The sequence below is a fragment of the Myxine glutinosa genome, chromosome 11 (assembly GCF_964187855.1).
Source record: "Myxine glutinosa chromosome 11, kmMyxGlut1.1, whole genome shotgun sequence".
In the NCBI taxonomy this organism is placed as follows: Eukaryota; Metazoa; Chordata; class Myxini; order Myxiniformes; family Myxinidae; genus Myxine; species Myxine glutinosa.
In genome coordinates this window covers 87,292,614-87,303,512 of record NC_136271.1, presented here as the reverse complement: position 1 = coordinate 87,303,512, position 10,899 = coordinate 87,292,614, and the positions used below count along the sequence as shown (strand labels likewise).

General features: G+C 42.7%; 1 protein-coding gene across 3 annotated transcripts in view; it reads right to left on the bottom strand.

Moving 5' to 3' along the window:
- Positions 1-540: 540 nt before the first annotated feature.
- The window catches only part of LOC137436180 (beta-1 adrenergic receptor-like), a 78,573-nt gene continuing 68,214 nt past the window's right edge, over positions 541-10,899 (bottom strand). Inside the window, exons 3-5 of one of the 3 annotated variants that reach the window (XM_078786841.1) lie at positions 9,446-9,653; positions 1,522-1,675; positions 541-1,161 (exon numbers count right to left, since the gene is read on the bottom strand). In XM_078786841.1, coding sequence (XP_078642967.1) covers positions 1,017-1,161; positions 1,522-1,675; positions 9,446-9,653 — 507 coding nt within the window. In that variant the 3' untranslated portion in view covers positions 541-1,016. The remainder of the gene's footprint in view (positions 1,162-1,521; positions 1,676-9,445; positions 9,654-10,899) is intronic. The other 2 variants (XM_068129905.2, XM_078786842.1) reach the window with 2 other exon arrangements.

Sequence of the window (10,899 nt, the reverse complement as noted above, 5' to 3'; positions counted from 1 at the left end):
GATTCCTCCAAATTTCTTCATTTAGTGTTACAAAGAGCATTAGCGACTGTTTAAAAAGCTAAGCATACGTGTTTGTGGTTTATAATATTTTTACTTCCTGTAGAAGCCGTTGCTCCCACGGAAACACCATTATAACTATAAGCTATTTATACACGTTATCACGGCAGGAAAAACACCTTGGGGAGGTGGGATATTATTAGTATTAATAATGTTTTGTAGTCATTATTAATTTTGTTATTGAAAGCGTCTTTCTTTGCAAAAACGCCACGATAAATCTTCTTCTTTGGGAAAACGCCACGATAAAGCTAATTTAATATTAATATACACCTCAACACGCAACGCCATTGACGGCAATGGCTGGGAAAACCCGCTCGGGGGAGAAACCCCCTTGGGGAGGGGGGGGGGGGAAATGAATGCGCTACAACCTTCATTATGTAACTCTTGGTCATCCTGTCAAGTTTGATTGAGATTGGATAAGTAACGACGGCGTGTATTGGCGTCTAAAAATTAATCAGACAGACGGACAGACAGACACGAAATGGCGTATTTTAGTATGATTTAATTCCAGGCTGTAAGGTAACAAAAGGTAAAAATTTTGAATGGGTGTGTAGATTTTCTGTAGGTACTGTATGCCACATGTCACCACATCCGACATATATTCTTAAGCCCAACAGTATAGATCTCAAGGTACCTATTTCAGGTATATTAACTTGCCTTGGCTCTTACCGGCTGACCCCACCTTAAGACCAACACTTCGGTGTTAAATCAAACGACCAGTGAAATATATATGAAACAGGTCATACCAAAAGTCATAGAGCATACTGTGGAATAATCAACAAGATAGAATTTGTAAATTTGGATAATAATAGGAATAGAATACCTTTAAAATATTTGAGAAAGAGTATGACATATCTATTCCAAATATTTGCAGCTTTTACATCATCAACAACAGCTACTTTTAGCAAGCAAATCCTCCACGACGAAATAAATGCCCAAACAACATTCCAAGACACTGATTATGTTACATTTGGTAAAGGGTTGGAGGAACCTTGGAGGCGTTCAGGCTGTTTTTGCACAGCACAGTCCGCTCTGCTTTTCTTGGGCGGACATGTCAATGGGCAGCATGGGGGCTTCAGAGAGGAAAGAGCGTCCCGGAAAGTCCTGCAGCAGAGGACAGTAAAAAAGAAGAGGAGACATTGTTAAATGTTTCTGAAGCAGTTTCCTCTGGCACATCTGTAATAACCACGTGTGTGAGGCCTAATATAATTCAAACTGGGGCAAAAAGTAAACAATGGCCTGCCATACCAGCTGGAACGGTTCATAACAGATCCTCCACACAATGTGGGCGTACTCTCGTCTATACAGGCTACAATCCTACTAAAATCCTATGCAATATGGATTGTCTTCCTCAGGACAAAAGCATTGTGTTTCTCAATGGAAATCATTGGCATTATGGCTTTACCTTCCCCTCACTCTCCGTGCCTGCCCCAAGTAAGGAAAATGTTTGTGAGGCAGTCTCACTTTTGAGAAAGAGAGTTCATCCAAGGGTTAAGGGCAGATGATGAAAGAAGCAGCCACGTACAGATGGCTTCAATGGCCGTGTAAGGCAAAGCGTGCGTGATGGCCGTGTAGAAACTGATGGTCAGGTAGGGAAGCCAGCAGGACAACAGAATGACTGCAGGGAATGGAAGAGCAAAGCCGGACGGAAATGAGCAAGCTTCTTCTGGGATGATTATGGAGTCTGCACCCGAACTTGACAATGGACATGTTGGAACCCATCTGTGGATCGGTCCCATCGGCCGATGGGTCTGACCCATCGGCCGATGGGTCTGACCCATCTGTGGATGCACGAGAAATGACAATGCAGACCCATCGGCCGATGGGACCGATCCACAGATGGGTTCCAACAAACACATTCGATGGATGTAACATGGCAATTGTAGTGATCAGAAATGAAAACAAAACATCTTGTAACAAATAATGCCTTCAATGGTGTCAAAGGCCAGAAGATGTTAAAATTGAAACTTAATTTTGTTATCTTTGAGTTGCTTAGATTTCTGCACACACGATGTATGGGTTGATCAACGAAATAATGATTGTTATATTCTCAAAACGGCCTGCTTTTGACCTGTCTACAAGGGTTCAATTTCATATTGGACTATAAACTATCATCCCTATAAACTATCATCCCTATAAACTATCATCCCTATAAACTATCATCCCTAGAAACTATCATCCCTAGAAACTATCATCCCTATAAACTATCATCCCTATAACTATCATCCCTATAAACTATCATCCCTATAAACTATCATCCCTATAAACTATCATCCCTATAAACTATCATCCCTATAAACTATCATCCCTATAACTATCATCCCTATAAACTATCATCCCTATAAACTATCATCCCTATAAACTATCATCCCTATAAACTATCATCCCTATAAACTATCATCCCTATAAACTATCATCCCTATAAACTATCATCCCTATAAACTATCATCCCTATAAACTATCATCCCTATAAACTATCATCCCTATAAACTATCATCCCTATAACTATCATCCCTATAAACTATCATCCCTATAAACTATCATCCCTATGAACTATCATCCCTATAAACTATCATCCCTATAAACTATCATCCCTATAAACTATCATCCCTATAAACTATCATCCCTATAAACTATCATCCCTATAAACTATCATCCCTATAAACTATCATCCCTATAAACTATCATCCCTATAAACTATCATCCCTATAAACTATCATCCCTATAAACTATCATCCCTATAAACTATCATCCCTATAACTATCATCCCTAGAAACTATCATCGTGGTGATTCACAGGCAGGTCCATATGTGCTCCTTTCTTCCGTGGTGCCCTGCTTTGAAAAGGATAGAGCATGGCCAAGCAACGTTTGGAAAGCAATGGCAAACCACCCAGTGTAACTCAAGCCAAGAAACTTCTTCGGTGGCACCAATGCTCTGCAAAGAATATGGTAAGTAAAAAAACAACTACCTTTATCATGCTGTCTTTGCAATAATAAACAAGAAAGAGCAATCAGAGATTGCAAACCCTTGCCAGGATGTATTTTCAGTGGTTTTGAAGGCGTTTGTGTTAAAACAAATATGGCGACCGAACCACGTGACCGATGACGTCATCATTATTATTTTTTTCTCCACTAATTTATTCCTAGATTATGCTCAAGAAATTTCATCTTGATCGGATGAAGTTTTGTACTTGTCGAATTATGACGTTTCAGACAAGCATGATGACGTCATCGTCATATGCATTATGACGTCATTATGACGTCATTAATTATGACGAAATTTATTGAGCATGATTGACGCAACAATTATATTGGAGAATATAAATTTATGATGCAATTACTCACATGGTCTGGAAGCCATATTGGATCAAAGAAAAAAACCCTTCAAAAACAGAATCGTGGGCTCATACCAAGTTGTCTGTGCAGGGTAAGTATTGTTACGTTTGTGGGGGTAGGGATACTTTAGTCCAGGTAGATTTGAATAGATTAGTGTGCTCCGATTGGCGTGAAGAAGAAGAACCACCATGCAATAAGTAGGGAATTTGTTTAGCCCGGGTGTCGGATTAAGGTGTATCTTCGTCCCCATTACGAGAGGTGGGGCATGTGAACTAGCTCAGGGATTATGGGTACATTATCCCTTGTATGTCATTACCTCTGTTATTTATCCCTATGTCCCTTTTGGCACCACACCCTGGACACGAGCTAAAATCATCCATTAACTACGCTTATATAAAAACCACCGGAAGCCAGGCATGAACAATACCACTGGCGCCGCAGCTGCGACGTCACCACAAGGACTGGCAGGCCGACAGCCACGCCCAGAAGGGCAGTGATTGGGGGAGGATTCGAGTGACAGAAAGGCTTGGTAAGATGGGACTGGGGGATTGGTGGAGAGGACAGATGACGTCGGAGCGGCGTGGACAAAATAATTGGAGCGGCGGACATTTGTTCTTCCCAGTTTGTATGCGATTGTGAGCGGACGTCCCTCTTGCTTCTTGTTCTGGGATGCAATTGTGAATGGTCGAGACCCGACATTTTCCCTGCTTCTCTCGCTCGCCTCGCTCTTTGTTCTGGACACACCGAATGGTTGGAGTACCTTGCAATTCGTTGAATTTCTCCACGAGCGCGTGAACATCTTTATAGCGCTCTTTACGAAGGGACGTTGGGCTTACACCGACCGATCGTGAGGAGGAAGAGCCACGGGCCAGGAATGGCGGTGTTTTTTTGTGCCGAGTTCGTGATGACAGGCACGACTGGAGGAGCGAGCTGCATGCCTGCCCTTCTCGTTGCGTGAAAGGCCTACTTCGTGGCAGTGAGCGCGGCCTAGTGAACGAGGGCGGACTGAGGCCTACTTCCCGCCAAGGCAGGGGCCGTATCAGGGTTCCCGCACAGGGACCGGGACCGGGGCCTGAGACGGGTCTTGACGAGGTGCCAGGACTGCTAGAGAGCTAAGTGCCAACCACACACAATTATTTAATCCAACATTTATTTTATCCTTCGTCTGTGTTTGTGTCTGTCTGTAGGGATGTCCCATTTAGGAACATTATTTATTATCGTGCATTTTTTTCTTTATCACCGGCATTCCAAAAATAAACCTATTTATGTTTGTACATTAAAAACCGTGTTGTTTGAGTTAATTTATACAGGTTGAAGACGTCAGGCAGAGGCCGTTCAGGTGTGGTGGCGGGTGGTCGGACGGGGGGTGCAGGCAGGGGGGGGGTCCGGTGTGGTGGCGGGTGGTCGGACGGGGGGTGCAGGACGGGGGGCGGCCGAGGGGCCGGGCAAGTCCTTGGGGGAGGCTGCCGAGGTTCCTCGCGGGCCTCCCGAGGTTGCAATTCGCGGGTGCAGTGCCGAGAAGGCTCGAGCGGTGCACGCGAAAAGCGGGTCAGCCAACCGAGGGGCTGGTCAAGGCCTCGGGGGAGGCTGCCGAGGTTCCTCGCGGGCCTCCCGAGGATGCGGGGCTGGTCAAGGCCTCCGGGGATGCAGTGGACGGGGGGCGGCCGAGGGGCCGGGCAAGTCCTCGGGGGAGGCTGCCGAGGTTCATCGCGGGCCTCCCGAGGTTGCAATTCGCGGGTGCAGTGCCAAGAAGGCTCGAGCGGTGCACGTGAAAAGCGGGTGAGCCAACTGAGTAGCTGGTCCAGGCCTCGGGGGAGGCTGCCGAGGTTCCTCGCGGGCCTCCCGAGGATGCAGGGTCGGAGAAGTCGTTGCGGTTGTAGTTGTAGGTGCGCGAGGGTGACGAAGCGGCCGTGCCGCGAACGTCAGTGTGCGCGAAGGCGACGAAGCAGCCGTTCCACCAACATCAGTGCGCGCGAAGGTGACGAAGCAGCCGTGCCTTCGGAGGGTCTTGGAATAGGTTTGCCCCTCCGGTCGTAGAGGAGGAGCCGAGCGCGGTGCGCGAACCTCATAGTCATGGCCGTCGTCGTTACCGAACCTCCGGCATGTCGAAACCGCGGTCGAAACTGCGCCCGAAGCCGTGCGGGAGAAGCCGGCGTCACCAGCCTAGGTGGCTTCCCTGGCTAGGGCGCGCTTGCCGTGTCTGTTCGCAGCCCCCGCATCCGTGCGGGGGCAGTCGGGGTTGCATGTTCAAATCACGTCGGGGTCACCAGTGAAGAGCCGGGCTCTTGCTTGAGACGGACGAAGTGACGGGCAAGACACAAACTCGTCCGAGAAGATGTTTATTGTAAAAACCAACTCTGGAACTCTAAAAAGCCCGTTTATCGGGCTGCATATATATCCCAACCCGAAAGCATAACCGAAACCGAAAGCCACGCCTCTCAGGCGAGGCACGTTTCGGTGGTCACGTGACCGACAGGTGCAAAGGACCATAACCGCACGCGCGGCACGCTTTGGTGGTCACGTGACCAGCCACCCCGGCGCCGAGGTTGTCCGCCGGTGACGTCACCGGCTGGAGCAAGGAGATTCTGCTGCTGGTCTCGCTTGGGGGACCCATGGGTCATATAGGGATGGAGCATATAGCCTCCATACGCTACACCTCCATATTTGTTTTTAACCAAGCTTCCTCTATTTATTTATTTATTTTCCTTTGTTAGTCAGTCCTCCTTATTTGTTTTTTTAACCAGGCTTCCCCTTGTTATTTATTTTCCTTTGTTAGCCATTCCTCCATATTTCTTTTTAAAACAGGTTTCCCCATGTTATTGCTTCCTTAGTTAGTCATTCCTCCATACTTGTTTTTAAGCAAGCTTCCCTTTGGTAATTCTACCTTAGTTAGTCATTCCTCCATACTTATTTTTAACCAAGCTTCCCTTTGGTAATTCTACCTTAGTTAGTCATTCCTCCATACTTGTTTTTAACCAAGCTTCCCTTTGGTAATTCTACCTTAGTTAGTCATTCCTCCATACTTATTTTTAACCAAGCTTCCCTTTGGTAATTCTACCTTTGTTAGTCAGTCCTCCATACTTGTTTTTAACCAAGCTTCCCTTTGGTAATTCTACCTTTGTTAGTCAGTCCTCCATACTTGTTTTTAACCAAGCTTCCCTTTGGTAATTCTACCTTTGTTAGTCAGTCCTCCGTATTTGTTTTTAACCAGGCTTCCCCTTGTTATTTATTTTCCTTTGTTAGTCATTCCTCCTTATTTGTTTTTAATGAGGTTTCCCCTTGTTATTGTATGCCGCTTCTTTACTATTCCATCTACAGGCGCTAAAAATCGTCATTGCCGGGCACCGAAGGGGGCTCGGCAGTGACGCACGCTGAAAGGGAGTACTCAGTTTTCACTCTGGTTGTTGTACACCGCACCTTTCCTATGTCATCTCCAGGCATTGCAAATCGTCATTGCCGGGCACTGAAGGGGGCTCGGCAGTTACGCATGCTGAAAGGGAGTACTCAGTTTTCACTATGGTTGTTTGTTTTCTTGTTTGTTTTCTTGTTTGTTTTCTTGTTTGTTTTCTTGTTTGTTTTCTTGTTTGTTTTCTTGTTTGTTTTCTTGTTTGTAATCTTGTTTGTTTTCTTGTTTTTTGTCCGGGCGATATCTCAGCCATCCTTTGAGCTAGGAAGCTGAAATTTCGGCACAATAGTGAGCAAGTCCATTGGCAAAAACAACATTTTTTTTGTTTTTTTATTATTAATTACTTAATTGATTAGTTATTTAATTATTATCGATTAATTAAGTACTTATTTATTTCCTTTCTCCTCTGGGCAATATCTCAGGCACCTTTTGAGCTAAGAAGCTGATATTTGGACATGACAATGGCCAAGTGATTTGGCTGTGAAGACTATTTTTGATTCATTGATTAATCAATTAATTGATTAGTTATTTAATTATTATCGATTAATTATGTACTTATTCATTTTCTTTCTCATCTCGGCAATATCTCAGGCACCTTTTGAGCTAGGAAGCTAATATTTGGACATGATAGTGACCAAGTGATGTGGCTGTAAAGGATATTTTGGATTTATTGATTAATCAATTTATCGATTAATTATTTATTGATTCATAAATTGATTATTTTTTTTTTCGATTAATGACTTATTTAATTAATTTCTAAAAGTTACAGCTTTGGATGAAGTGCTGATGGTTTAGGTATGCTATTAGCCAATTGATTAATAATTTTTTATTTTATGATTATTATTTATTTATTTTCTTTCTCATCAGGGCAATATCTCAGGCACCTTTTGAGTTAGGAAGCTGATAATTGGACACAACAGTGACCAAGTGATCTGACTGTAAAGGGTATTTTTGATTTATTTTTGATTTATTGATTAATCAATTAATCGATTAATTATCTAATTATTCGATTAATGACTTAATTAATTGATTTTTTTTAAGTTACAGATTTGGATGAAATGGTGGTGGTTTATGTGTTCTATTAGGCAATTGATTATTTTTTTTAATGATTATTATTTATTTATTTTCATTATTAATCATTTATTTATTTTCTTTCTCATCTGGGCAATATCTCAGGCACCTTTTGAGATAGGGAGCTGATATTTGGACATGACAATGTCCAAGTGATTCGTCTGTAAAGGGTATTTTTTATTTATTGATTAATCAATTCATCGATTAATTCTATTTATTGATTAATCAATTAATTATTTAATTTTTTATTAATGACTTATTAAATAATATTTCTAAAAGTTACATCTTCGGATGAAGCACTAGTGGTTTAGTCATGCTATTAGCCAGTTGATTAAGAAAATATTTTATGACAAACTTTTATTTATTTTAATTATGCAATTAATCAATCAAATATTGTGCACCTCTCCCTACAACTACAGTCTGTATGAGCTGAACGGCGGTATTGCCGGGCGCCAGAAGCCAGAGGCGCCCCGGCAATGCCGTGCTGTGCTGGAGGATATTTAATGATTTGGCATGGGGGTGGAGTACTTTGAATGTATCTGTACTTGTTTCTTCCTTTGTTAGTCATTCCTCCATATTTGTTTTTAACCAGGCTCCCCCTTGTTATTTATTTTCCTTTGTTAGTCATTCCTCCATATTTGTTTTAAACCAGGCTCCCCCTTGTTATTTCTTCCTTTGTTCGCCATTCCTCCATATTTGTTTTCATCCACGTTTCCCCATGCTATTTCTTCCTTTGTTTTTAACCAGACTTCCCCTTCTTCTGCAGCTCCCCCTGCTGACCTAACCACAGCATTTACTGTTAGTTTTGTGTTATTCATTATTCTGTGTTACGGTATTTAGCTTCTCCTCTCGTATGTACATGTTTAATACATTTTATAGTTTATAATCAGGGCGTTGGTTGACTATGGTACACTTGAACTTCTGATTAAACCATTTAGGATATTAAGAGGGTAGGTTTCCATCTTGTCACTTTGGCTCAGCGAGCTCACAATTGTATGAGCCTCGACCTTTGGCATTGCAAACTGTTGTCAGCAGATGTGAGAATATATATATATATATATGAGATGATGGGGTAGGGGTCCATCTTGTCGTGTTAGCAAAACTTAGGGAAATGACCACAATATCATAAAAGATGAAGGATGGTGAAGATGAAGGATCCAGTGAAAGTGTTTCAAATGGTGGACATTAATGAAACGTTCGATCTTTCTTTTTAGAAAATTGGCCTAATTGGTGGAATCAGCAATTTAAACTCAGGTGTACAGTATTCCCAACTGAAGCCAGGTGTAATTGAAAAGAAGGTTTGAATTCACATGATATTATTATCGCATGATTTCTAGAAGGATGAACAATATCTGAAGACATGCTTTTTGTTGTTACTTCAGACGTTGAACATTATGATTTTAATTATTTATTTTTGTTTAGCAATATGCCAGGTTGAGGTGTCAATAGATTTCTTGTTGTCTATTGAAGAAGATCCACCTGTAATAAACTTTTAATGAACCCACAGCCAGACAGTCCCATTCACAGACATGTACAACGATTACTATTAGGTTATTTAACACGTGTTTCCTCACCCATTGTTGACACAAAGACCATGGCACACTTCAGGTAGCGGTTAGCTGGCACATATCGACAGTTGTCTTCATCACACACGAACGTGCCTCGTTTGGCCTGCTTGCGTGCCGCACGGACGATTGTAGCATACATGGCGCACAGCACGAGGATGGGAATCCCGACACTGAAGCCAAGCGCTAAGCCACCATAGTATACTGCATTCCGGTCCTGAATGAAACAATTAACATTTATTCATGAAATATTCAATGCATTGTTGGCAGCATTTCCTTTTTACCTGTGCCACCGAAGGTGGATGCAGGTGATGTGTTCACCCCTGTCTGTCTGTTTGTTTGTCCGTGAACATATCTGAAAAAGTTATGGATGGATTTGGAGGAAATTTGGTGGACATGTTGGGTGTGCGACAAGGATGAAATTATTAGGTTTTGATGAAGATCCGGATCCTAGAATTCCTTATGTGATTCTACAGCATTGAGTGACAGGGCTAAAAATTAGATACAGCATGATATCTCCAAAAAAATTTGACGGATTTGGACAATTCTTTCTGGATGAATTGGTTTCCTGACAACAACAAGCCGATTAGATTTTGGTTTAGGTTCAAATCCAGATCCGGCCAATCGGTGGGATACAAAACATAACATGTTCAGCCTGGTGGAGATATGCTCTCTCCAGAGTTCTGTTCTAGGTTCTTTGTTTTTGTCAATATTAAGGTATTTGTGAAAAAAATTAGCTCACGCAGCTACATTTGGCAAGGAATATATCGGGTGATAAATAATACAATTGTTTTTCCAGCAATAAGGGTGCAAATTTTGGAAGTTGACCAGGGGACCCTCAAATAATACCTTTCTCTCTTCAAAATGTGCAATGAGATTGTTAATGTCCAAAAGTAACAGCAAAGAGAGGGTACTTCAACAGTGTGTAGACTCCTGAAACCACTAGGCCAAAACAACGAGGGCAGACAAATTGGCTAAGGTGGTGGTCTCTTCTTATTTGAGTCAGTCCAGAGGTCCAATCGACCATTTTGAAGGAACTATGCGCCACAGCACTGATGATCCAAATGATCTTGTTGTGACTCCATCACAAGGAATAGCCGAGCAGGTTAAGGTGTCAATAGCCGAGCAGCAATAAGTCTTTGCAACTGTCACCAACAATTTAATCTCAACTGTTGATCATTGATGTGCACACAACAGACAGTACAACAAAACAACAACATGCATTTTAAAGGCCATTTTCCCTGCTAGAGCGGGGGTTAGCCTTGCGGTCCCCATGACAATCTTCTACATTTTGCCCTATTTTCTGCATCTCTCCTTGTTAACCCCCTTGCCCGCATTTCTTCTTCCACCATCTTTAGCCAAGTCTTTCTCGGTCTTCCCCGTCTTCTACTTCCTTCTACATTCATTTCCATCACTCTTCTCAACCAGTCACTTTCATCCTTCCTCAACACATGACCAAACCA